The sequence below is a fragment of the Trichomycterus rosablanca genome, chromosome 10 (assembly GCF_030014385.1).
Source record: "Trichomycterus rosablanca isolate fTriRos1 chromosome 10, fTriRos1.hap1, whole genome shotgun sequence".
Taxonomy (NCBI): Eukaryota; Metazoa; Chordata; class Actinopteri; order Siluriformes; family Trichomycteridae; genus Trichomycterus; species Trichomycterus rosablanca.
The window spans coordinates 20,153,895-20,181,099 of NC_085997.1; the positions used below are offsets into that span (position 1 = coordinate 20,153,895).

Consider the following 27,205-nt stretch of genomic DNA (forward strand, 5'->3'; position numbering starts at 1 on the left):
TTTTGAACTGGCTAAAGTTTCTGTTCTATAAGAAAAAACTGTAAACTAAATAAGTGTAAACTTTGCCCTAAACTTTGCTCTAAATATTCATTGGTCCATTGCCTGAAGCTTGAACTTATATGTAAATTAATTAAACTGTAAATAATTTCTACAGGAAATATATGGTTGCTATTACTGCTAAATGAGGTTTCACTAGTTTAAATTGTATTTAAAGGGTAATTTTCTCTACCAGGATTGTGATTAATTAATTAATAGATTTATTCATTCATTTATCCATTGTCTTTTTTTTTACCACCGCTTTATCCTGGCCATGGTTGCAATGGGTCTGATTAATTGGGCAAAAGAAAGCACCCCGGATAGGTCCCCAGTCTGTCACAGGGCAACATATACACAAACACATGCACACTCTCACACTTAGGGCAGTTAGTAGCTTCAGTTGGCCTGACTGCATGTTTCTGGACTCGGGAGGAAACCAGAGCACCCAGAGAAAGCCCACACTGAAATCACAAACGAATTGTAGCCTAGTGGTTAGGGTACTGGACTAGTAATCAAAAGGTCACTGGTTCAAGACTCACCACTGCCAGGTTGCTGCTGTTGGGCCCTTGAGCAAGGCCCTTAACCCTCAATTGCTCAGATTGTATACTGTAACTGTACTGTAAGTCTCTTTGGATAAAGGCGTCTGCTAAATGCTGAAAATGTAAATGTAATTGTATACACTAATACAGTATGTATTCGGTTGTATTGCAGAGTCAGGCAGCCTGAACTGAAGCCTCATGTTAGCAGCTGTAAACCGTGTCCACTGTCCTCCTACAACCCTGTGTGTGGATCCGATGGACATAATTACGCCTCCCAGGTACACACCCTTCATCCATCTTCCTCCAACACCCACATATACACACACCCACAATGGTGCATTAACATTGCTGATCTTGCACAGCTGGGAACCAAATCAAATATTTATAAGGGTGACTCCATTCGAAATAGCTAGAGAGGAGTTTAGGGGAGGGAGGGCCAAAGGAGAAAAAAGACAGCAGAATAGAAGTGATGAAAGGGAGGGAATGGATGGCATATGGTTTTTGGACCTCTTGTGCGCAAGGTCAGAATTAAAAACAATATCTTAATCAATAAACTCAGCAGCGGGCGAGTGATCCGCCACTCTAATCAGCGGCAGCCATTAATCAAACTGCTGCACTCAGCTTTAGCCACCCTCTCTCACACACGCAGTCACATTCCAACACGCACACAAATGAAAAGTCGAGTCTCACGATTGAAGGTTGTTTAATGCACCAATTGTTAGTATATAGATTTAGTATCAATATGTGCCTGCATGCAAATAATAAATAATACATGTAGAGACAATACAGTGTAGGCAAGAGCGCAAAACAGAAAAGCTATTCAAACATAAAAAATGGATTCTGGAAGTAATTTTACAGTAATAACTGAACTATTATTGTAGATTTATTTAAAAAGTGCAATAAAGCAGTGCAGTGTAAATTGTGAACAGAGCAAAAACATCAGCATTGTGTAGCAGTTATTAAGGTGCATTGAGATGGAGATGTTTTGCTCTTTTATTTCTGTAGCTAATGTACAGGACATGTTATCATCCACAAGTAAAGAATCAAATTAATCAAGTTACACAGTTTTGAACATTTTAGCAAGTGACTGTAACAATTGAGGGTAACATGGTTGGGTATGAAAGGAGGATCCACCAAAAGCTTGATCTTTGCAAGCAAATATTGGTTGTGACAATAGTCAGTCAATTTAAATAGAACATTTATCAGTGGAAGATTCTGAAGATTCTGGAATAATTTTGATTCATCTACCTTACATAACATTCTACAAAGATTTAGTCCAGAAAAATCTCAGTCCGAGTAGTGCCAAGCTAGAAACCACTGTTAAATGTGTGGGACCTTCGAGCACTCAGATGGCATTGCATGAGAAACCATCATGCTACTGTGACAAATATAGCCACATGGGCTTGGGAGTACCTCAGAAAATCATTGTCACTTAACACAGTATGCTACTGCACCAACCTCTTTTATACACAAAGACAAAGCAATACATTATTTCTATGCAGAAACGCTGCTTAGTTCTCTAGCCCCAAATTAATTTCAGATAGAATTGTAAGGCCACATTTCAGCATGTTTTCATAAAAAATAGATGTTGGTTTCTCTGTGCCAAAGACAAAAAACACAATGTCAGGCCTCATTCAGCCCATGCTACAATAGCGTAGACACTGGGAACAAGTGCTTGACTGATCTGCACGCATTCCAAACCTTCTCCTACTGAAAATGTATGGCACATCATTAAGGGGAGAATCAGACAATGGCGACCACCGATTGTTGAGAAGCTAAAGTCTTTTATCAAGCAAGAATGTACAAAAATTCCACTTTCAAAACTGTAAGCCTTAGTATCCCAGTTTCCAAATGATTAAAAATGGTAAATGATAGGAAGGGTGATGTAACACAGAGGTAAACCTGTCTCTGTCCCAGAGAGAGAGAGAGAGAGCGAGAGAGACCATATCAGAGATACAGATCCATGAGCTGACAGTTTAATCTATATTATTATTATTGTTGTTGTTCTTATTATTATTATCAAACATTTGGATTATTATTATTATTGTTGTTATTGTTGTTACATTATTATACTGTAGTTATTATTGTTGTTGTTGTTGTTATTATTATTATTTTTATTTATGAGACAGATAATAGGAGTGTTGCCACTGTAGTATATTTTATTATTGATGTTATTACTGTCATTGGTGGTGGTAGTAGTGGTGTTGTTATTGTAGTTGTTATTTTATTTAACCTTTTGTTTAGCTTATTCATTTTTTTTCTTCATTAAAGCTTTGGCGAAACAAATGTAAATATTTGTCATGCCAATAAAGCACCATTAAATTAAATTAAATTGAAATTAAAATTGAGTGAGAGAGAAAGAGAGAGGGATGAATGGATGGATAGAATAGACTTTTTTTGCAGTTTTATTGGAATGTCTCTTTTCATTTCTCTCCAGTGTAAGCTGGAGCAGCAGGCATGTTTGAATGAAAAGGAGCTTAGTGTTAAGTGTGCAGGACCTTGTCCGTGTCTTAGTGAGCCTGTCCCAAAACCTGAGGTAGAGAAAGCACTCACTCCAAAACCAGGTGAGCAAATTCTGTCAGTGCATGCTACCAGTATCAGTGTATAATAAAATAATAACTGTACTAAACAGTCACACAGAGACCAAAGTTTTAATTGGTAAATTGAATGTTTATTAGAAAATGATGCGTATTCTGCTAACCACTTGGTATGTCAGTCTACAACTATACTGTGCTGTTTCACACTGACTCCTTTATTTCTCTCAATCACTGCTTGTCTGTAGAGAGCTGCACAGGTCAGGACTTGGCTGATTTGGGGGACAGACTCAGGGACTGGTTCCAGCTTCTCCATGGCAATGCCAAAATGAACAGCTCTGGCAGACAGGGATCGGGAACAGCCTCAGGTTCACAACAGCACACACATTGTCTCTCATAAACATCCACAAACTAAATGGCACACAACTTTATTCATGCATACTAACAGATTAATCTGCTTTATCATGCTGCAGTGTTTGAGAGGAATTTGGTGGCAGGCTGCAAGGACTCCATTGGCTGGATGTTCTCTAAGCTGGACACTAGTAATGACTTGTACCTGGACCACTCTGAGCTGGCTGCTATTAACCTGGAGAAGTACGAGGTGTGTATCAGACCGTTCTTCAACTCCTGCGACTCGTATCGTGATGGAAAGGTCTCTACAGCTGAGTGGTGTCTCTGCTTCTGGAGGGAGAGTGAGTTGCTTTATTTTTTCTGTCCTGGCTATAAATATTTATCTGTTGATCCTGCTCACTGTGCTCTCACTTACATTCCTTTTAGGTTCCTATTATTTATGTTTCTATTCTAACTTTTTAGCATGTTTCTGGGCCATTCCGTCGAATGGGTGCCATTTGCATGTAGTAACCGATGAAATTAAACTTCATATTTTATCTTTGTTTAACGCTGAATCTAGTAACACACATACTTAACTACTAATGTGTTTTGGTCAATCTCAGGCAACTTTGTTTCATTTTTACAAGGTTTTTAAGTGGAATATGGCTGTGTATGAGTAACAGGACTGAAAATAACATGACTGAGTTTTTAACATAGAATTAGTAAATGCATGAAATATAGCAGCATGGAGTTCATGGTAGCAGCATAAGAACACTTGGCACAGTCTAGTGATGTTTTAAAAAAAAAATAAACAACAGCTAAGAAAAAAATGTAAGTAATAGAAATGTACATTGAGACTAATCTCAGTCAGAGTTACAATATTATCAAACATACATGGGGAAAAGGGAGAACTTACTTTTGGTTTTTATGTGGCCTTCAGTCGATGCAAACAACTTGTACCAATTTTTTCAGAAGGATAAATGTTAGGATAACAGGACAGAGTGAAAACCTGGGGATATGACTTAAACATTTTAATCACAATTATTATACATTTTTTAAGGAAAATAAATATTAAAAACATTGATGGGGTATGGAGTCACCAAACAATGCAAGAACAAAAGGATTTTACTTATTATATTTCATTGTAAGGTGTAGTGTTAGAGTGGGGACATAAAAAATACTATTTTTTCAGTGTTATATGGAGTTTTTATCAACATTTTAAATTATATATCTTAAATTCACAATAAGATCAATGTGCAAATGCATTTTAAAGTTAATTTTCATATACATATATACATATAATGTTCTGGGGACGGAAATGGCACAGATTCGGCGGAATGGCCTTTCTGTAATGCTGTGTTTTAGTGTTATTTTATAATTGAGACTTTTTTATGTGCCATTTGAGATGTATTTTTTGTCCTTTAGAACCTCCCTGCTTGGCTGAGATTGAAAGGCTTCAAGTACAGGAGGTAGCCAAGAGGAAACCAGGTACAATATAAATTATATGCATGTGTGTTAGTGTGTGCACATTGAGGTTATAACTACAGTATATGTGTGCTTGTATTTGATTTTCTTTTTGATACAGGGGTATCAATGTCATAAACTGGATACAAAGGGTATCTCTGTGGTCTAAATGTGAAGAACAAATGTTTTTTGTGTGTATTTAAAAATATGCTGTTCATTTGTGTCTCTCTCAGTTAAAGGAGGTTTTTCATACACTATTTTAATACACTTTTACACTATACATTTGTCCACTGCTGATAGTTGAAACACTTTTTCCGTGCTGTATCTGTATGGTGTGTAGGCTACCTGTGAAGCTGTGTAGACTAGTTAGCCACATACTGAAAATCACGTTGAATTAATGAAAACGAGAGGATTGTGTTATGTCCATTTTCTCTCTGGGCAAATTTCTTAGTGCTAGCCTGCTTGATTCAGGCAGGTGTGCAAAGACATACATGAAAACAAAAAAAGGCTGAAAACAAATAACTGTTCTTAAAGAATGATGAAGAATGATGGTTGCTATATTCTACCCATTTTCTGCCAATTACGTTGTTCTCAATTCCCACTTGCAAACACTTATCAACTCTCTAATAGGGTTTGGGACAGCGTGTGTCCTTCAAGACTTAATCACTGCCTTTTTAAAACTAGACCAGATCAGTGCAAGTGCAAAAGGGCACTAAATATTAACTTTCCATAACTTTTCCTGTTGTCATATTATTTTCACTTCCTTCTTTTCTCTCTCATTCAGACTCCTGCATTGAGCTGTAATGCAGAGTTTAGAATGACAGATGTCCCTAAGGGAGACAGAAACTGTCAACCAGTCAAAGTGCTGTCAATGCTTTTCTTTTGCACTGTCAATCAATGTCCAGTATCCAGAAAACAGACATCTGTTTTCCTCAATATATCCTATTAAAATATATTTTATGTAAAGAAAAATATTTGTATTTAGAATTTCAACCTTGAACATTCAGGGTATGGAAATGACTTGTATGTGCTTATATGTACTATATATATATGTATATACAGTGCCTTGCAAAAGTATTCGGCCCCCTTGAACTTTTCAACCTTTTGCCACATTTCAGGCTTCAAACATAACGATATGAAATTGTAATTTTTTGTGAAGAATCAACAACAAGTGGGACACAATCGTGAAGTGGAACGAAATTTATTGGATATTTTAAACTTTTTTTAGAAATAAAAAACTAAAAAGTGGGGCGTGCAATATTATTCAGCCCCCTTGCGTTAATACTTTGTAGCGCCACCTTTTGCTGCGATTACAGCTGCAAGTCGCTTGGGGTATGTCTCTATCAGTTTTGCACATCGAGAGACAGACATTTTTGCCCATTCTTCCTTGCAAAACAGCTCGAGCTCAGTGAGGTTGGATGGAGAGCGTTTGTGAACAGCAGTTTTCAGCTCTTTCCACAGATTCTCAATGGGATTCAGGTCTGGACTTTGACTTGGCCATTCTAACACCTGGATACGTTTATTTGTGAACCATTCCATTGTAGATTTTGCTTTATGTTTTGGATCATTGTCTTGTTGGAAGATAAATCTCCGTCCCAGTCTCAGGTCTTTTGCAGACTGCAACAGGTTTTCTTCCAGAATGGTCCTGTATTTGGCTCCATCCATCTTCCCATCAATTTTAACCATCTTCCCTGTCCCTGCTGAAGAAAAGCAGGCCCAAACCATGATGCTGCCACCACCATGTTTGACAGTGGGGATGGTGTGTTCAGGGTGATGAGCTGTGTTGCTTTTACGCCAAACATAACGTTTTGCATTGTGGCCAAAAAGTTCGATTTTGGTTTCATCTGACCAGAGCACCTTCTTCCACATGTTTGGTGTGTCTCCCAGGTGACTTTTTATGGATATCTTTGAGAAATGGCTTTCTTCTTGCCACTCTTCCATAAAGGCCAGATTTGTGCAGTGTACGACTGATTGTGTCCTATGGACAGAGTCTCCCACCTCAGCTGTAGATCTCTGCAGTTCATTCAGAGTGATCATGGGCCTCTTGGCTGCATCTCTGATCAGTCTTCTCCTTGTTTGAGCTGAAAGTTTAGAGGGACGGCCGGGTCTTGGTAGATTTGCAGTGGTCTGATACTCCTTCCATTTCAATATAATCGCTTGCACAGTGCTCCTTAAGATGTTTAAAGCTTGGGAAATCTTTTTGTATCCAAATCCGGCTTTAAACTTCTCCACAACAGTATCTCGGACCTGCCTGGTGTGTTCCTTGGTCTTCATGATGCTCTCTGCGCTTTAAACAGAACTCTGAGACTATCACAGAGCAGGTGCATTTATACGGAGACTTGATTACACACAGGTGGATTCTATTTATCACCATCAGTCATTTAGGTCAACATTGGATCATTCAGAGATCCTCACTGAACTTCTGGAGTGAGTTTGCTGCACTGAAAGTAAAGGGGCCGAATAATATTGCACGCCCCACTTTTTAGTTTTTTATTTCTAAAAAAAGTTTAAAATATCCAATAAATTTCGTTCCACTTCACGATTGTGTCCCACTTGTTGTTGATTCTTCACAAAAAAATTACAATTTCATATCGTTATGTTTGAAGCCTGAAATGTGGCAAAAGGTTGAAAAGTTCAAGGGGGCCGAATACTTTTGCAAGGCACTGTATATATATATATTAGGGCTGTCATGCGATTAAATTTTTTAATCGAGATTAATTGCGATTAAAGAGCCAAATTAATCGCGTTTAATCGCAATTAATCGCAAACTAATAATTAAGCAAAATTTGAACAGTTATGCACATTTTTATTGCAAGAACCATTTCTAGATGCAACACCAGTGGTGTAACTAGGAGCTCATGGGCCCCAGTTCAAAAAAAAAAAAGTTGGACCCCCTCAACAAATTGCATATGCTGATGATAATCATAAATCATGCTTTCAAAATATTTTAATATTATAATATTATATTAAATTATTTTAATATTATGCATCAATAACAAAACACATATATGATTATTTCATAGATCTATTAAGAAAAGCTTTTAATACTGTGTTGTGCAGAAAAATTACTGGGAAATATTGTTATAAATTACCATTTAAATACCTATAAATACCTAAAACAATCAAGTTACCAGACATTATATAGAAGTTATTGACTGTAGCTATAAAAAGTGTTAATTAATACAGTCCATGTAAACGCTTAGTCCATATAAATATCAGATACAAATGTGTTTTTAAAAAAACTACAAACATCACAAATATAAATCATGTTTACAACCGTGATAGAATAACCTGAATAAACTGTAGAGATGAAACATTACGCAGTTTATATATATATACGTATATACAGTGGGGCCAAAAAGTATTTAGTCAGCCACTGATTGTGCAGGTTCTCCTACTTAGAAAGATGAGAGAGGTCTGTAATTTTCATCATAGGTACACTTCAACTATGAGAGACAAAATGAGAAAAAAAAATCCAGGAGATCACATTGTAGGATTTTTAAAGAATTTATTTGTAAATTATGGTGGAAAATAAGTATTTGGTCACCCACAAACAAGCAAGATTTCTGGCTCTCACAGACCTGTAACTTCTTCTTTATGAAGCTCTTCTGTCCTCCACTCGTTACCTGTATTAATGGCACCTGTTTGACCTCGTTATCTGTATAAAAGACACCTGTCCACAGCCTCAAACAGTCAGACTCCAAACTCAACCATGGCCAAGACCAAAGAGCTGTCGAAGGACACCAGGAAGAAAATTGTAGACCTGCACCAGGCTGGGAAGAGTGAATCTACAATAGGCAAGCAGGTTGGTGTGAATAAATAAACTGTGGGAGCAATTGTAAGAAAATGGAAGACATACAAGACCATTAATAATCTCCCTCGATCCCGTGGAGTCAAAATGATCATGAGAACGGTGAGCAAAAATCCCAGAACTGCACGGAGGGACCTGATGAATGAACTGCAGAGAGCTGGGACCAAAGTAACAAAGGCTACCATCAGTAACACACTACGCCGAGACGGACTCAAATCCTGCAGTGCCAGGCGTGTCCCCCTGCTTAAGCCAGTACATGTCCAGGCCCGTCTGAAGTTTGCCAGAGAGCATATGGATGATCCAGAAGAGGATTGGGAGAATATCATGTGGTCTGATGAAACCAAAATGGAACTTTTAGGTAAAAACTCAACTCGTCGTGTTTGGAGGAAGAAGAAGAACTCAAGAACACCATACCTACTGTGAAGCATGGGGGTGGAAACATCATGCTTCGGGGCTGTTTTTCTGCAAAGGGGACAGGACGACTGATCCGTGTTAAGGGAAGAATGAACGGGGCCATGTATCGTGAGATTTTAAGCCAAAACCTCCTTCCATCAGTGAGAGCATTGAAGATGGAACGTGGCTGGGTCTTCCAGCATGACAATGATCCCAAACACACCGCTCGGGCAACGAAGGAGTGGCTCCGTAAAAAGCATTATTTTCCTGCTATAAAGCCCATGTTAAAGGACACTGTGCCAGTTGCAAACTGCTTTCAACTAGACTCAAACCTTTTGTTTAATGAAAGAGTCCTCTGGCTGCAGGCTCTCAACGGGAACTAGACCATCTCTGTCTGCCGATAAGCTTTCCAGTTTTTATTTTCATTCTTATCTTAAATCTCTACATTGACATTCAGGCACCCTGTTATTTTATGACATCATTGTTCAGCAACAAAATAGAGTGCCGTTTAAACAACCTGAGTATGTGCATGTCTGGTTCACTGCTCAACAGCAGTACAAATCTATATTGAGGTGTGTTTATTGTGTGTAGGTATGTACATCCCCAGCTGTGATGAGGACGGCTACTACAGGAAGCAACAGTGTGATCAGAGCAAAGCAGAATGCTGGTGTGTTGATGCACATGGCAGTGAGGTCCCTGGATCACGCGTTCATGGCAAGCCTGACTGTGGTGAGTGGCACATATTAAATGTTTGTTATTGTTTTTGGCATTTTCAATTAAATAAACGTGATTGCATTTGATTTTGGTGAACATGGTAATTGACGGCATTGTAAGACATATTTACTATATTGGATTCATTTTAGAAACTAAGTTGAAGTAGGTGGCGAAACTTGAGTTTAAAAAAGTTATGAAATTAATTACAAATTAATCACAGTTAAAACTCCTCCCAAATCTTAATTGACTGCCTATATATTTACCCATCATTTCCTTCTCTCTTCCTTGATAAATCCCTACACCCACGTTCTTCTTATGACCTCTACATTTCTTCATGTTTTTGTTGTTTAAATAAATAAATAGAAAAGGGGGGTTGACTGCCCTTCAAAAAGATGATGCCACCCTGAACTCTAGTTCCCCTTTCTTCCTTTACAGTCTTAAAATGACTATTCACTAGAGTGAAATAATTTATAGTGTGGCCTATACTAAAATGCTGTTTTATTGTATTGTATGTTGATGCACCTCCAGAGAAGTTTGTAAAATGTCTTTGTGGTAATAAATTGTGCTTAATGAGATCAGAGAATACTGAGTAAGAAATTTAAGTGCACTCCTTAATCTTTTAGGCTCCTAGGTCCATAATTTTGGAATTTCCTTTTTAGCTCATGCAAAGGTTTTTAATATAGTTTTGTCAGGCAACTAGTATGATCATGGCAAGAGCTTGTTTTTTGTGTGTGGATTTGGACACATTCTTGAACACTGTCCTGCAGGAAGACTCAACCACTATGCAGCCTTAGCTTTTTGGCAGAGGCAGCTGTATTTTAATGAAATATTCTGGTACTTCATAAAGCTCATGATGTCATTGAAAAATAGTTGAAAAATAGTTGACCCCAAAAAGCTATCATCTTTTCTCATTCATTTTTTACCAGTCCTTACCAAGGGTGCCAATAATTATTGTTCTGTATGTACATGATACAGGATCATTTACATAACATAATGTTTGACAAACATTTTAGTTATGTCTCTCTCTCTGTGTGGTTCAGATGAGTTAGTGGGCTACTCTGGAGATTTCGGCAGTGGTGTGGGATGGGAAGATGAAGAAGAGAAAGAGACAGAGGAAAATGCAGAAGAGGCTGAGGAGGAAGAGGAGCCTGAGCCAGAGGAGACTGATGATGGAGGATACATCTGGTAGAAAATTTTTAGCATTCTTATTGTGCTTTTGCTCCTTAAAGCCTTTTCCCAGTCTTGATTTCATTTTGTAACACATAGCTTGATGAAAAGGTCGACCAGGGGAATTTTCACTGACTTATATGAATTTAATTATTTCTTTAAAGTTTCAATAGCAAAAATTCCAGTAAACAATACCCTCACAGCCATTACAGTAAAACATCTTACATTTTACATATAAATATTGAACCCATTCTGCTTAGCATATTTTCTCGTAATCTCACATCCAAAATTATTTCTGATTTTTGTGGATGGCTGTCTGTTCTGCGTTTGTATCATACATTAATGCTCAGAACACAGAACTATATAGAAATGCAGTTACTTTTATGGCTATTTCATGGAACAAATGATCTCAAAAGAAGTATGTCATGCTTGCTTGCATAATGCTATGTGATGGAGCTACCACTAGTCCTTCATCTTTACATTTTCAATTACAAATTGTTTTGGTTTTTTTCATTGTAGGCAACAGATTTGACGTTATCATATTTATTTATATTAATCTACAGTAAAGTTCTATGAACAATCTTTGCTGTACATCGCTGTACTATCTATATTCTCTTATAACAGAAGTGAATCCAGTTATGTTTTAAGGTAGCTGAGTAGGACTCCCATGTGAAACAGGGATCTAATGTTTAAAACTTTAGGATTACCCTATATAGTGTACATTTCTAAAAAATAAGATTGTATAGGATTGTATCACACAAACAACAATATCGGCTCATATATTTACACAAACACACCAACCCCGTAAGAACCTGTGTCTTACCTTTAATAATGAATGTGACATGTATGTTTTGTTTCTTGATTGTGTTTAAATGTTTCTTCATGCTTTCTTGATACTGTACTTATTTTGTTCTGTACATGCCTTTTGCGAGTTTAATGAAACAGATTCTTAATATTGCATGTTAGTTCAGAAGAATGTACATTTCCTGTCTGAACTTTAAAAACTGTTTTCTCCATCTCATTGTGAGTACTAGGATTGTGATAGGCAGTAAGGTTCACATGATGACATCTTGGCAAAGTGAAAAAGTGTTGTGAATAATTTATTGTATTCTTTTATAAATAAATATACTGCACCATGTGTAAATTGAAGGAAATGAATTTTGACAAATCTGCATAGACTAAGGACCTACTTTAATAATATTCCAAATACTAATTCTATTTAACGTCAGCAATCCACAAATTTAAGGATCTTGTGGACCTGCTTTTTTATCCCTGCTTGTCCTGGTGGTCACCGGCTGTTAGGGGTTTTGCAGTTCTCCCTGCCGGCACTCTGGTTTCTTCACAAAAACATGCAGTAGATGGACTGGCTACTGCAAACTGACCCTTGGTGTGATGCCCTGAGATGATTTGGCACCCTGTCTAGGATAAATTCTTGCTTTTTTCTTAGGATAAAATATAGATAACACACTGAACAAATTTACCATAAATACTGTGCATAAAAATAACAATAAAGATTAAATTGTTTACATAATTATATAAATATGATTGTTACACAAGTGACCATTCAGAGCACATCTAACACTAATGGTACATACACATGCATGCATGTGTTTTAAGTAAACTAAATTATAATTAATAAATTAAATTAAATAAATAATATATATAATAGAATTAAGAAAACAAATATCTTAATAGATAAAAACATACTTTTGGTTGGCACTAAATGTATTTCTAAGAGACTGTATTAGAGTATACAATATATTTCACATCTGCACTATGTCATTAAAATTGTGCATCAGATTAAGGTCAAGTCCACACAAATACTGATACTTTCACAAGCATATTTTTTCTCTTTACATTTTGGCCTCCCAGCCACTCAAAACAGACTTTTAGTTCACTTAAAACTAAGCTTTCTGTAAAACACTGTCCAGGTTTAAGATTTTTTAAAATGCATTTTTGTCCCGATCTTTAGCGCGTCCAATTTTTTCACCCAATTGCGTTATGCTTCCTCTCGACACATGCCCCCTCAGACTTGTGTGCAGTAGCTGACTGCATCTTTTCACCTGCACGAGGCAAGTTCATATGCGGATCAGCTTTGTGTACAGAGAGCCCCACCCTGATCGCATTATTCCTCTACTCTGTGCAGACGCCATCAATCAGCCAGCAGAGCTCGTAATTGCATCAGTTATGAGGTCCCTATCTGGAGGCTGTCCAGCCCAGCCGGATGGCAGAGCTGAGTTTCGAACTGACGAGTTGGAAATGTAAGCTCTGATGTGCTAGCGTGTTTTATCGCTGTGCCACCTGAGCGGCTCAGGTTAGAGATTTCGAAACACACTGTCGTCTTCCTTTAAAAAACTAAACTGCACCATTTTTAAAATGCTGACATCATAACAGATGTGTCTGGACAAAATGCAAACAGACCAGGTTCTATGTGGTGGCTATTAATGTTAAATTGAATGTTTTGTTTTAAACTCATCATTGCTGTACGTGAACACTATATATGAAACTATGATTAATTAGTTAGTGTAGCACACTGTGAAGCCTGTGATTTACAGAGTATGAATGCTTATAATGTTTTTCAGGCATTTTTCATGATCACCATCTATACCAGCTCATACTCATGTCAGTGTTTTACAGTATCATTTTTTCCTAACAATTGGAGAAAACTATAGTAAAAATGTATCAGTATTTGTTTAAGACAAAAGGCTTAAGACCTGCACCTATCTGATAATATTTTACACAAGCAATAGGTACTCCAAAACACTTTTAGGTTTAGTGATTCTAGATTTGTTTGCACTGATGCCATCCTGTTTTGTTTAGAAGGTACCAAAATGACATGCTTTATACATCTATAAACTTGTTGTTAAATCAGCCTGCAGATTTTTTTTCTGGTGTTATATAGTTTAATATTAGAATTGTTTTTCACATACAAACCCTTAGTGTATCAGGCCCTTGGTGAAAAGCCTTAAGATACAGGTTTAAGTAGGCAGAACTGTAATCACACAGTATGTTGACAAGATAAAATAAATATATTAGCAGAGTTATAAAAATGAAAGTGGCAATCACATTATGGACAACATACTATTGGTGTAATGGTGGGGTCAATACAATAAAAAATAATTCTGATTTAAATGTATGATTTTGATAAAGCTATTGTTTTCCCCCGTACACCTGATAGACAAAAAGGTCATAATAGCAAAATATTGTGTACAAGTATAGTTGCCCACTGTAATTTATTAGGGTCATGTTTGCATCATCACTATTTATGCAGTGCCACTGGAATCAATTGTTAAATGAATGCAGTTTATTGTAATGTAGGAGAAAATGGAAATGTTGTGATTCTGATTCACATCATGAAATTAATTATATGTAGCTACATGCTGCTTGTATACATTTTCCATAACTTGGTTCTGCCCCTTAACCCTTAACTTAAATAAACTTGTGTGGTCACATCTAATGCATTAAAATCATAAAGCATTTTTAGAGAGTAATATAGGTACTAAAGATGTTGTGGCTGCACCATACTGAGAAAACATACACTTCTTGTACTTCACGTAACACTGAACTGCTACTGTATATTTATTGCTGCTTGGCTCAGTGACATGTTTTCCACTGTGTTTGCTATTTGATAATAAACCAGCACTGGAACCATTTAGTGTCAGCAATCCCTGTGTATTTATTTTAGTGTAAGTGTGTGTGTGTGTGTGTGTGTGTATTTATTTATGTTTATTGTAGTTGTCCCATTTGAACATAGTCAGTTTATTAAAGTGTAAAACATCACAGATTTCTAGTTTAATTTAAATAAACCACATCCAATTCATTTGCATAATAAAACTTCATCCATATACGTAGTTAATACGCAGACATGTTTTACTAGAGACTGGAAGCATTTTTGGTCTTGGGCTGCTCCCTGTGGTGGAAAGTCAAACTGCACCCAAACAACTAATGCATCAAGGCATACCTATAAATCAATAAGGAAGGTAAGTCTGGTTTTATATAAGTTAATGCTACAGGTTTTCCAAAACAGGCTGTGTAATCTCTGCATATCTTGTTCTCACGCCTTAATAAGTCGTTGCAACGCTTTATTAATACAAATAATGATCTTTAGATGTGGCCACGCGTTTTTGTTCTTTATTCATACGGAATGCCACTACCGGGATTCAGTAGGTTCCCCAAGTCCCAACAGGCCTTCAGGTTTATAATTCTCCTGTTAAAAAAACACCAAACTCAGTTTGTGAAAACAGGATCGTGATGAGCTGGAGCAGGTGTGTTAAGCACAGGTATGTTGGTATACAATTACTGACTGTAGTTCATCTGCAGGTGCACTGGGGCCCATAGCGGGGGGGTGGTGGTGGGGGGGGGGGGAGCTTCCACGACATGAACTTAACCCCCCACCGCACCGCAAGTCCTGACTAAACAGTTAAAGTGAACTCTATTTGTCGTGTGCTTTTATTCCCACACCTCCACCACCGCATGCCGCAAAGACCTGTAGCATCCCCGCAGGACGAGCAGCACTCACAGCGGCTAGGTGAGCCGACTCTCTGTAGTAGCAAGTGGCTAATGGTAGCGGTAAAGTGCGGCGACAACGAAAGTAAAAACACGACAATATTTTCGACAATAAGTACAACAATAATATAACAAAAAGACAATGAAATATTAGAATACATGTAATCAAAATACAGTGAGTGCACAGCTAGGGATGTTGGGAATCTGTGTAACCTGCTTAACGTTACTAGACCAATATATATATATATATATATATATATATATATATATATATATATATATATATATATATATATATATATATATATATATATATATATATATATATATATATATATATATATATATATATATATATATATATATATATATATATATATATATATATATATATATATATATATATATATATATATATATATATATATATATATATATATATATATATAGATAGATAGATAGATAGATAGATAGATAGATAGATAGATAGATAGATAGATAGATAGATAGATTTAAGTAATAGAACACGAGAGGGAGTGTGTTCTATTGCTTTTATACAACAGTTTTTACAAAATAAAGAAAGAAAATAAATCAAAGAAGCCCTGAATTTCATATTAAATATGCTTTAATATTGACAATACCTTCCGCCAAAAAAGTAGTTCCACAACGAATATAAAGTTTAACACTACAAAGCAGACATCCCAAGTTGCAAAAACTCATTTCAGGGAGGTAAGAACAAAAAGGCAAGAACCTCCGAAGGGAAAAAAGGAAATAAAATAGCTCTCACACACACACCAAAGGATTATGGGTGATAACAGAACTAACTCTTAGAAGCTGCTAACTGGGCTATTAAGCTAACTGTTCGCGTTACAAACACATTAAAGATCCCCACACAGTGCGCTAGATTGTATATCAGATAACGCATTCATGTTCACTACATAGTGCACTAGACAATATATTAGACAATTGATTTATGTTCCCTACACAGTGCGCTAGATTGTATATCAGATAACGGATTTAAAACGTGATCGGGAATAAAGTGTGTGTCACCTGCGTGCGCGTTTGTGTGCATGAAGCTTGTCGTTACTGGCAATGTGTCAGCGGAGTAATACAGTTGTCGTGTGAAAAGGCCGTGCTGTTATCACGAATATCAGCACAGTTAGAACGCTTCTCAACCAATCAGATTGTAAGGTCGGAACTAACTGTTGTATAAATATATGTATGTATATATACTGTATATATATATATATATATATATATATATATATATATATATATATATATATATATATACAGTATATGTATATATATATTAAATTTGTTGAGGGGGCCCAAATTATCATTAAAGAAGACTATCATTAAAGAAGAATTTTAGTTTATTTATAAGTTACATTAAAACAAAAATTGCATTCTTATAAATTATAGTCATCCCCCACATTATTTCGTGTGCACTTCAGAGGAATATGAAGATAAAGGACTGGGGTTCAAAATGCATGGTGGCACAGTGGGTGAAACTTGTCATAAAGTTAGTGATAACAAAGCCCAACAACAAACTCTTGGTTTTAAATTTTTGGTTAGAGCATTGTTCTTCCTGCATTGCCACCGATGTGTTTAACCATTGTGTTCTGTTTACAGAAGTAAAGTACCGATGTGTTTAACCATTGTGTTCTGTTTACAGAAGTAAAGTACCGATGTGTTTAACCATTGTGTTCTGTTTACAGAAGTAAAGTACCGATGTGTTTAACCATTGTGTTCTGTTTACAGAAGTAAAGTATCGATGTGTTTAACCATTGTGTTCTGTTTACAGAAGTAAAGTACCGATGTGTTTAACCATTGTGTTCTGTTTACAGAAGTAAAGTACCGATGTGTTTAACCATTGTGTTCTGTTTACAGAAGTAAAGTATCGATGTGTTTAACCATTGTGTTCTGTTTACAGAAGTAAAGTACCGATGTGTTTAACCATTGTGTTCTGTTTACAGAAGTAAAGTATCGATGTGTTTAACCATTGTGTTCTGTTTACAGAAGTAAAGTACCGATGTGTTTAACCATTGTGTTCTGTTTACAGAAGTAAAGTATCGATGTGTTTAACCATTGTGTTCTGTTTACAGAAGTAAAGTACCGATGTGTTTAACCATTGTGTTCTGTTTACAGAAGTAAAGTACCGATGTGTTTAACCATTGTGTTCTGTTTACACTGGCTTTAACTGCCTTGTTCTTTGGGGTCTGAGAGACAGGGGCGTCGTAGTGGGGTGAAAAGTGGGACTGAGTTACCAGGGCCCCAAATCGGGGGAGGGCCCTTGAGGAGTCTGGAATTTTATTTTCCTTTAAATATTAATATAATTTAAAGATCACAATAAATGTTGCTAACTAATGTAAATTTAATGTTTTGGGTAAATAAATCGGTTGATTGATGGATTGAATTGTGTGTCCTAGCCTACAGATAGTGTCTGAGACACCCCCACCCCTTGCACGAAATGGTTTAGTCCGCCTTCACCGGGCTAGGCGCATTTTAGCGTTCATTCTGCTGAAGCGGCAGTGCGCGCTTTATCCGTGTTATGGAAGATGATGCCCAATAAATCTAAATCCGGTTTTCAGAAAAGAAAAGAGAGGCAGGAAAGAGAGAGAGAGAAAAAAAAGAAATGTGGGAAAGCAACTGCTAACGAACTTCTTTCCCAAGAAATGTGAAAGCAAATAGCCTACATTACATGAACTCCTGTGGTTATAAAACTCTTCGATACCACCGCGATTGTCAGTGCTAAAAACTGCATAACACAAAATTAAAAATAACATGATGCCTTATCTGTAATCTGAGGTAAACTCTGGTGTAAAAGACTGGGGTGAGGGGGGCCCATGGGCACTGCTTGTGCATAGGGCCCAGAATTTGGTGCTACACCCCTGCTGAGAGAACCCAGTGTTGTGTGGGTAAAATACAAAAATACAATTACATTGAGTTCAAAATTAACTAACTTATTGAACCAAATTAACCAGAAAAAGGTGGGACATTTTATAAAGGGTTGTTTGTGTGTGTGTCTGTCATCTGTACTTTCAACACCAGAGTAAAACTAAAAACATATGAAAATCTATTGCTTTTATTCATGTATTCTAGCTGTATAAATTAGGGTGTGTATAGAACACAGTGTCAATATAAAATATTGTTTATTTGCAGTTTCTATAAATTAGAAAAAGTCATGTTGCTATGCAAAAATCTGCCATTCACTCCGTCTGTCAACAGAAAGTGACCACTGCAGTGATATACAATAGTACTATATTAATAAAATACTTTAGCATAAATAGTGACACTCTTGATTTATGTGTGCTTAGGCTATTTAAATGGTTTTAACATCAAATATGTTATTTAAATTACACTTTTTCAGCATAAAGAGCTTGCTAAAAATAGTTGAATCTTTTTTAATAATTTGGAAACATACAGTATATCTAAACGTCATTCAGGAGATGACAAACTCCACCTGGCTAGCAGATTAAGAACTTTGGACTTGAGCAGCAGCATTGGGACTTTGAACTTTGATGTAAATGTAAGATGACTCTATGTGGACTTGAGATCTGTCATAAGGGTAGGTCACTGATATAACAATCTACTTTTTATAACTACAGCAGGCAGCAGATTCTTAGGGAGAGCACAGAGGATTACACTATTTTTCCTGTAATACCCTGGTGCTCATGCCAGCACAACATTGACCAGACAGTCTTTAATGCAGCAACAACAAGGTAAATCCCTACACAGCCTTGCCTTCATTAGATGAGGCCAATTGTGCCTGTTAAGTGCCCAGCCAAGGCTGGTTTGAGTGCCGTCTGTGGTGGGCTAGCGTATTAGACTGGTCCACCCCTTAAAAGTTTTTACTTTTCTCTCTTTTATCATGTGCTAACATGTTTAGTGAGTCACAATAAACATCAACAACTATGAATTCTTTACTGATGTATAATAATACGCAGTTATGCTAACCTAGTGGGTAGAGCTTTGGGCTATGAATTGAGAGTTTGAGAGTTCGAATTCTAGCTCAGCCACTGGTAGGCTTTTGAGCAAGGCCCTTAACCCTCTCGGCTACAGAGGAGCCGTACAATGGCTGACCCTGCGCTCTGACCCCAGCTTCCAAACAAGCTGGGATATGTGAAAAAGAATTTCGTTGTACTGTACACCTGTATATGTACAGTGGTGTTCAAAAAAATAGCAGTCCAACACCATTAATCTGATAAATCCCAGTTTTTAGTAGAAATGCTATTTCTACATAGCAAAACATTCACTTGAAAGTGTAGTAGAGTCATGAAAACAAAACAAACCCAACAATTAGGACATGCATGCCGCTCATTCTGAGTAATCAAAGCATTGATTGAAAGGGGGTTGTTGAAAATAATAGCAGTGAGGAGTTCAATTGGTGAAGTCATTCATTCTGCAGAAGAACGGGGGTCAATTTTGTCCCTTATTTAAGGTAGGAGGGGGCAAATGTTGCACAGGTTGGTTATAGCTCATTTCCTTTTGAAATATTGGGTAAAATGGGTTGTTCCAGACATTGTTTTGATGAACAGCGAACTTTGATTAAAAAGTTGATTGCAGAGGGAAAAAACCCAAAATTGCAGAGGAACTGTGGAATGTCGTCTAATCATCCTGGACTGGAATACCTGTTCAGAGGTGCCAGAAGTTGGTCGACTCCATGCAACACAGATCTTGGAAACAATTGTTATGCCACTAAATATTAGTTCAGTAATTTAAAGTTAAGTGAAAGTGAGTTTTTAAAGAAAAATGCTGGCACTGCTATTTTTTTGAACAGCCTAATATTCATTTTTCTTAATTTTCTGTAAAGAATTAACAAAAACTGGCTAAATGTTGTTAATGTTTTGATTTAGAATTAAAAGTGTAGTATTATCAGTGCATTTGCATTTATGGGAATAAAAGTTATTATAATGATTTTGTGCTTTATTCGCTTTTTTAAAATCACTGCTATTTTTTTGAACACCACTGTATATATGACAAATAAAGGCATTCTGTTCTTCGTTCTACATGTGTTGAGAATGGGGGAAAAACAGAAACACAACACAAGGCAACTAACAGAGTTCCAAAGAGGCCCAACAGTGCTTGAACTATAATGTTTTATAGTTTACAGAGAGAAACTACGGAGCCCTTTAGGGGTCACTAAGGAAAAAAAATATATGAACAGCAAAATCCGTAATCCGTACCCTCGGTTTAGTAATCCGTACCCTCGCTTTAGTAAACCGTACCCTCGGTTTAGTAATCCGTACCCTCGGTTTAGTAATCCGTACCCTCGCTTTAGTAAACCGTACCCTCGGTTTAGTAATCCGTACCCTCGGTTTAGTAATCCGTGCCCTCGGTTTAGTAATCCGTGCCCTCGGTTTAGTAATCCGTGCCCTCGGTTTAGTAAACCGTACCCTCGGTTTAGTAAACCGTACCCTCGGTTTAGTAATCCGTGCCCTCGGTTTAGTAATCCGTGCCCTCGGTTTAGTAATCCGTGCCCTCGGTTTAGTAATCCGTACCCTCGGTTTAGTAATCCGTACCCTCGGTTTAGTAATCCGTACCCTCGGTTTAGTAATCCGTACCCTCGGTTTAGTAAACCGTACCCTCGGTTTAGTAAACCGTACGCACGGTTTAGTAATCCGTACCCTCGGTTTAGTAAACCGTACGCACAGATTGTCTGCGCTACAAGTTTTACTGTGCGCCCACACATTTACATTTTTTACATTTTCAGCATTTAGCAGACGCTTTTATCCAAAGCGACTTACACAGTGAGCGGAACACAATGAGCAATTGAGGGTTAAGGGCCTTGCTCAGGGACCCAACAGTGGCAACTTGGTGGTGGCGGGGCTTGAACCGGCAACCTTCTGTTTACTAGTCCAGTACCTTAACCACTGAGCTATCACTGGCCCCACACCCCGTTTTACGGTAATACAGTTGCGAAGCATTGAAGAGAATAAAGCATCTTTTTACAGCTGGGGTGATGGGATAGCAAACTTATTAAAAAGTCAAATCAAAATCTTATCAAATGCCACCCCACAATCATAAATAACACGAGTACTCAGCTTGTGATTTGAGAGTATTTTACCGTAGGAATTTAGAATAATAGGATTGCAAACTAACGTAAAGTGAAATGTACAGTATAAATGTCTGAGACTCATAAAGTCAGTAAGTAGAAGTATTCTTTAAGAGTCTGATGGGGTGATTTGATAATAATTTGATTTGCATTTTACTTTACGTTGGTTTGCAATCCTATTATTCTAAATTCCTAGGGTAAAATAGTCTCAAAATCACAAGATGAGTACTAGTGTTATTTATTGATTGATTGATTTATTGTTTATTTATTGTTATTGATTTAACTTTTTAATAAGTTTGCTATCCCATCACCCCAGATTACTACAGTAAAGATGTCTGAAATGTATTCCATTAATAAAAGAGTTAATGCTCTTAAAGAAAAAAGTGGAGTGCTCTGATAATAATTTGATTTGCTTATTTTAGACCTTTCAAATTGGTCTGTAACAATTCCACTTGTTTTAATGGAATTTTAAAATTTTACATTTGAATAATTTTACCATGGTATGTCTTTTGTTGCCTCTATATATATGTGTGTGTGTGTGTGTGTGTGTTATTATATCTAATATATAGTATATTAAGCTGCAAAAAGATGCTTTACCCTCTTCAATGCTTCGCAACTATATATATATATATATATATATATATATATATATATACAGTGTATCACAAAAGTGAGTACACCCCTCACATTTCTGCAGATATTTAAGTATATCTTTTCATGGGACAACACTGACAAAATGACACTTTGACACAATGAAAAGTAGTCTGTGTGCAGCTTATATAACAGTGTAAATTTATTCTTCCCTCAAAATAACTCAATATACAGCCATTAATGTCTAAACCACCGGCAACAAAAGTGAGTACACCCCTAAGAGACTACACCCCTAAATGTCCAAATTGAGCACTGCTTGTCATTTTCCCTCCAAAATGTCATGTGACTCGTTAGTGTTACTAGGTCTCAGGTGTGCATAGGGAGCAGGTGTGTTCAATTTAATAGTACAGCTCTCACACTCTCTCATACTGGTCACTGAAAGTTCCAACATGGCACCTCATGGCAAAGAACTCTCTGAGGATCTTAAAAGACGAATTGTTGCGCTACATGAAGATGGCCAAGGCTACAAGAAGATTGCCAACACCCTGAAACTGAGCTGCAGCACAGTGGCCAAGATCATCCAGCGTTTTAAAAGAGCAGGGTCCACTCAGAACAGACCTCGCGTTGGTCGTCCAAAGAAGCTGAGTGCACGTGCTCAGCGTCACATCCAACTGCTGTCTTTGAAAGATAGGGGCAGGAGTGCTGTCAGCATTGCTGCAGAGATTGAAAAGGTGGGGGGTCAGCCTGTCAGTGCTCAGACCATACGCCGCACACTACATCAAATTGGTCTGCATGGCTGTCATCCCAGAAGGAAGCCTCTTCTGAAGTCTCTACACAAGAAAGCCCGCAAACAGTTTGCTGAAGACATGTCAACAAAGGACATGGATTACTGGAACTATGTCTATGGTCTGATGAGACCAAGATTAACTTGTTTGGTTCAGATGGTCTCAAGCATGTGTGGCGGCAATCAGGTGAGGAGTACAAAGATAAGTGTGTCATGCCTACAGTCAAGCATGGTGGTGGGAATGCCATGGTCTGGGGCTGCATGAGTGCAGCAGGTGTTGGGGAGTTACATTTCATTGAGGGACACATGAACTCCAATATGTACTGTGAAATACTGAAGCAGAGCATGATCCCCTCCCTCCGGAAACTGGGTCGCAGGGCAGTGTTCCAGCATGATAATGACCCCAAACACACCTCTAAGACGACCACTGCTTTATTGAAGAGGCTGAGGGTAAAGGTGATGGACTGGCCAAGCATGTCTCCAGACCTAAACCCAATAGAACATCTTTGGGGCATCCTCAAGCGGAAGGTGGAGGAGCGCAAAGTCTCGAATATCCGCCAGCTCCGTGATGTCGTCATGGAGGAGTGGAAAAGCATTCCAGTGGCAACCTGTGAAGCTCTGGTAAACTCCATGCCCAGGAGAGTTAAGGCAGTTCTGGGAAATAATGGTGGCCACACAAAATATTGACACTTCAGGAACTTTCACTAAGGGGTGTACTCACTTTTGTTGCCGGTGGTTTAGACATTAATGGCTGTATATTGAGTTATTTTGAGGGAAGAATAAATTGACACTGTTATATAAGCTGCACACAGACTACTTTTCATTGTGTCAAAGTGTCATTTTGTCAGTGTTGTCCCATGAAAAGATATACTTCAATATCTGCAGAAATGTGAGGGGTGTACTCACTTTTGTGATACACTGTATATATATATATAGAGGCAACAAAAGACATACCATGGTAAAATTATTCAAATGTAAAATTTTAAAATTCCATTAAAACAAGTGGAATTGTTACAGACCAATTTGAAAGGTCTAAAATAAGCTAATCAAATTATTATCAGAGCACTCCACTTTTTTCATTAAGAGCATTAACTCTTTTATTAATGGAATACATTTCAGACATCTTTACTGTAGTAATCTGGGGTGATGGGATAGCAAACTTATTAAAAAGTCAAATCAATAACAATAAATAAACAATAAATAAATAAATAAATAAATAACACTAGTACTTATCTTGTGATTTTGAGACTATTTTACCCTAGGAATTTAGAATAATAGGATTGCAAACCAACGTAAAGTAAAATGCAAATCAAATTATTATCAAATCACCCCATCAGACTCTTAAAGAATACTTCTACTTACTGACTTTATGAGTCTCAGACATTTATACTGTACATTTCACTTTACGTTAGTTTGCAATCCTATTATTCTAAATTCCTAAGGTAAAATACTCTCAAATCACAAGATGAGTACTCGTGTTATTTATGATTGTGGGGTGGCATTTGATAAGATTTTGATTTGACTTTTTAATAAGTTTGCTATCCCATCACCCCAGCTGTAAAAAGATGCTTTATTCTCTTCAATGCTTCGCAACTGTATTACCGTAAAACGGGGTGTGGGCGCACAGTAAAACTTGTAACGCAGACAATCCGTGCGTACGGTTTACTAAAACGAGGGTACGGATTACTAAACCGAGGGTACGGATTACTAAACCGAGGGCACGGATTACTAAACCGAGGGTACGGATTACTAAACCGAGGGCACGGATTACTAAACCGAGGGCACGGATTACTAAACCGAGGGCACGGATTACTAAACCGAGGGTACGGATTACTAAACCGAGGGTACGGTTTACTAAAACGAGGGTACGGATTACTAAACCGAGGGCACGGATTACTAAACCGAGGGCACGGATTACTAAACCGAGGGTACGGATTACTAAACCGAGGGCACGGATTACTAAACCGAGGGCACGGATTACTAAACCGAGGGCACGGATTACTAAACCGAGGGTACGGATTACTAAACCGAGGGTACGGATTACTAAACCGAGGGCACGGATTACTAAACCGAGGGCACGGATTACTAAACCGAGGGTACGGATTACTAAACCGAGGGCACGGATTACTAAACCGAGGGCACGGATTACTAAACCGAGGGTACGGTTTACTAAACTGAGGGTACGGATTTTGTCTTCACATATTTTTTTTCCTTAGTGACCCCTAAGGGGCTCCGTAAGAAACAGATGGCAAATGTTATGATATTTGCTGAAAGCCCTTGTACCTTGTTTGCCCAGTCTAAGAAAAACTGTATGCTCACAAATTTGGAATCAATGCCAGGGCTGCCATTGTCTGAAATATATGAGCCAAATGTAAATAACTAGGAAGAAATAAATCATCTGTACCCTTAAGCAATAAAAAATTGTCTTTAAAACTTAAACTGGAGAGAGTAGAATGCTTTGTTTGAAGTACATTGTTAATAAAAAAAAAAATTGGTTAGGTTTCTAAGCAAAAGCTACAAATTTAATAAGAACACCCAACCACACTTGGATTGTTTAAAATATTTATAGATTAGATTTTTTTACATAGTCTGTGGACTCAATTCCAAGCTTATGTAAAGTGTAAACGTATGGACTTGAATGTACAATAATTACAACTGACATGGAATGGCATTCATACTAATCAATGCTGCAAATAGTTTCCTTTCAGCGCTGTATATATTAAACTGATATTCATAAATATCTGCAGCATATTAGATGAGCCTGTATTCCCAGATGTCTGTATTATCAAACAAATATCATTCAAACAGGATATGACATTATCTACAATTACATGATTTTAAAGAGTACTTTATGGCATACCAGAGAAATTAAACGTTGTGGTCAATAACATATTTCTAAAGCTGGTCATAGCATTACCCAGGCTCTAAGTCAATTATGCCAAAAGTACAAATATCAAGTCATGTCTTTCTGATAAAAATATGATTGGAAAAGAATCTAGCTTCCACTCTGCTTAGACTATTAATGCAAAATTATTTTAGTTATGGCTTTAAAAACATACAGTATTAATGTTATCCAAAAAGTTTAATGCACAGCCGGTGTACTTCAGAGGCTGTAAGATCTTTCATCTTTTTTCTTTAGTTCATGTCAATGAGCATCACAAAAGAGATTATTATATAAGGTGTGTTTGCTATTCATTGACTTAGTTCACAAGCAGCCTGCTAGTCTTGAAATACAAAACTACACGGAGTTGCTAGTCTATTAACTTCATCTACTTTGTACCTACACCCAGGTCATTTTATCAGGTACAGATTTTATTACTTAGAATTATTGAGAGCCGCCAATCTGTTGCTATGCAGAGATCTGCCAGCCGCTACATTCTGTCAATGGAAAGTGACCACTGAAGTGATATACAGTAGTAGTGTAGTAGTGTAAAAGTTACCACTGGATTACATGTATTCCTGACACATGAACAGATCCAGTCCGCAGTTCCTTGTGGTCTATTGCAACTAGGGTGGATACTGAACAGTTCCAGTGTCCTGGGTTTAAATCGTTTTAACAGTCACTGAGTTTTGCATATTTTTTCTGTGTTTATGTGCATTTTCTCTAGGTACTCTGGGTATCATTTAATCTCACATCTACTGGCTGCTTTAAATTGTCTCACCTGTAAGCAAATGAGTAAATGGATTTATGGTGCCCTGTCCTGTCTGTATTTTGGCTTTTAACACTGTGTTTCTGTGGAAGACCCAATCAGAATGAAGCAGTTAATGAAGATAAATGAAATTTGCAACATATGAAATGTAATGGAAGTGTAATTGGGGTGTTTATTTAACCCATCAGCCAATTTAGTTAAATTAATACACAGAATAAGGTCAAAAATTAAATACTGTATATCAACTGTAGACTATTTTTGTACATCTATATAAATTTTAGACTGATACCTGATTATTGCATGCATGTTTGACTTGATACAACATACAACACATACTTAAACAACTGCCAAACACACCACCACATCACTACCACTGTTCTAAAATGACTTCCTAAAAATATTTGGATAGCTTTGATCATATAATTGCCTCTTTTACTGACCGATGCCTTTTGGAAGACAGCAATAGATAGGCTGTAATCTGCACTGGTGTAGATAATAAAATAGCTAGTGAGGAAATACAAGGTAGGTGTTCATAATTAACCAGCAACTCTATGTATACACACCATATAAATATTAACCTAAAGTAAAATACAAGTGTGCTGTAATATTAATGGCTAAAAGGCCCAAA

The 27,205-nt window shown here is 37.2% G+C and overlaps 1 protein-coding gene across 1 annotated transcript in view; it reads left to right on the plus strand.

Moving 5' to 3' along the window:
• The window catches only part of LOC134321286 (testican-2-like), an 84,485-nt gene extending 73,232 nt beyond the window's left edge, over positions 1–11,253 (plus strand). Inside the window, exons 4-10 of the mRNA XM_063002938.1 lie at positions 748–853; positions 3,013–3,139; positions 3,358–3,477; positions 3,583–3,801; positions 4,865–4,927; positions 9,699–9,836; positions 10,862–11,253. Of these exons, the coding sequence (XP_062859008.1) occupies positions 748–853; positions 3,013–3,139; positions 3,358–3,477; positions 3,583–3,801; positions 4,865–4,927; positions 9,699–9,836; positions 10,862–11,010 (922 nt within the window). The 3' untranslated portion in view covers positions 11,011–11,253. The remainder of the gene's footprint in view (positions 1–747; positions 854–3,012; positions 3,140–3,357; positions 3,478–3,582; positions 3,802–4,864; positions 4,928–9,698; positions 9,837–10,861) is intronic.
• Positions 11,254–27,205: the final 15,952 nt, after the last annotated feature.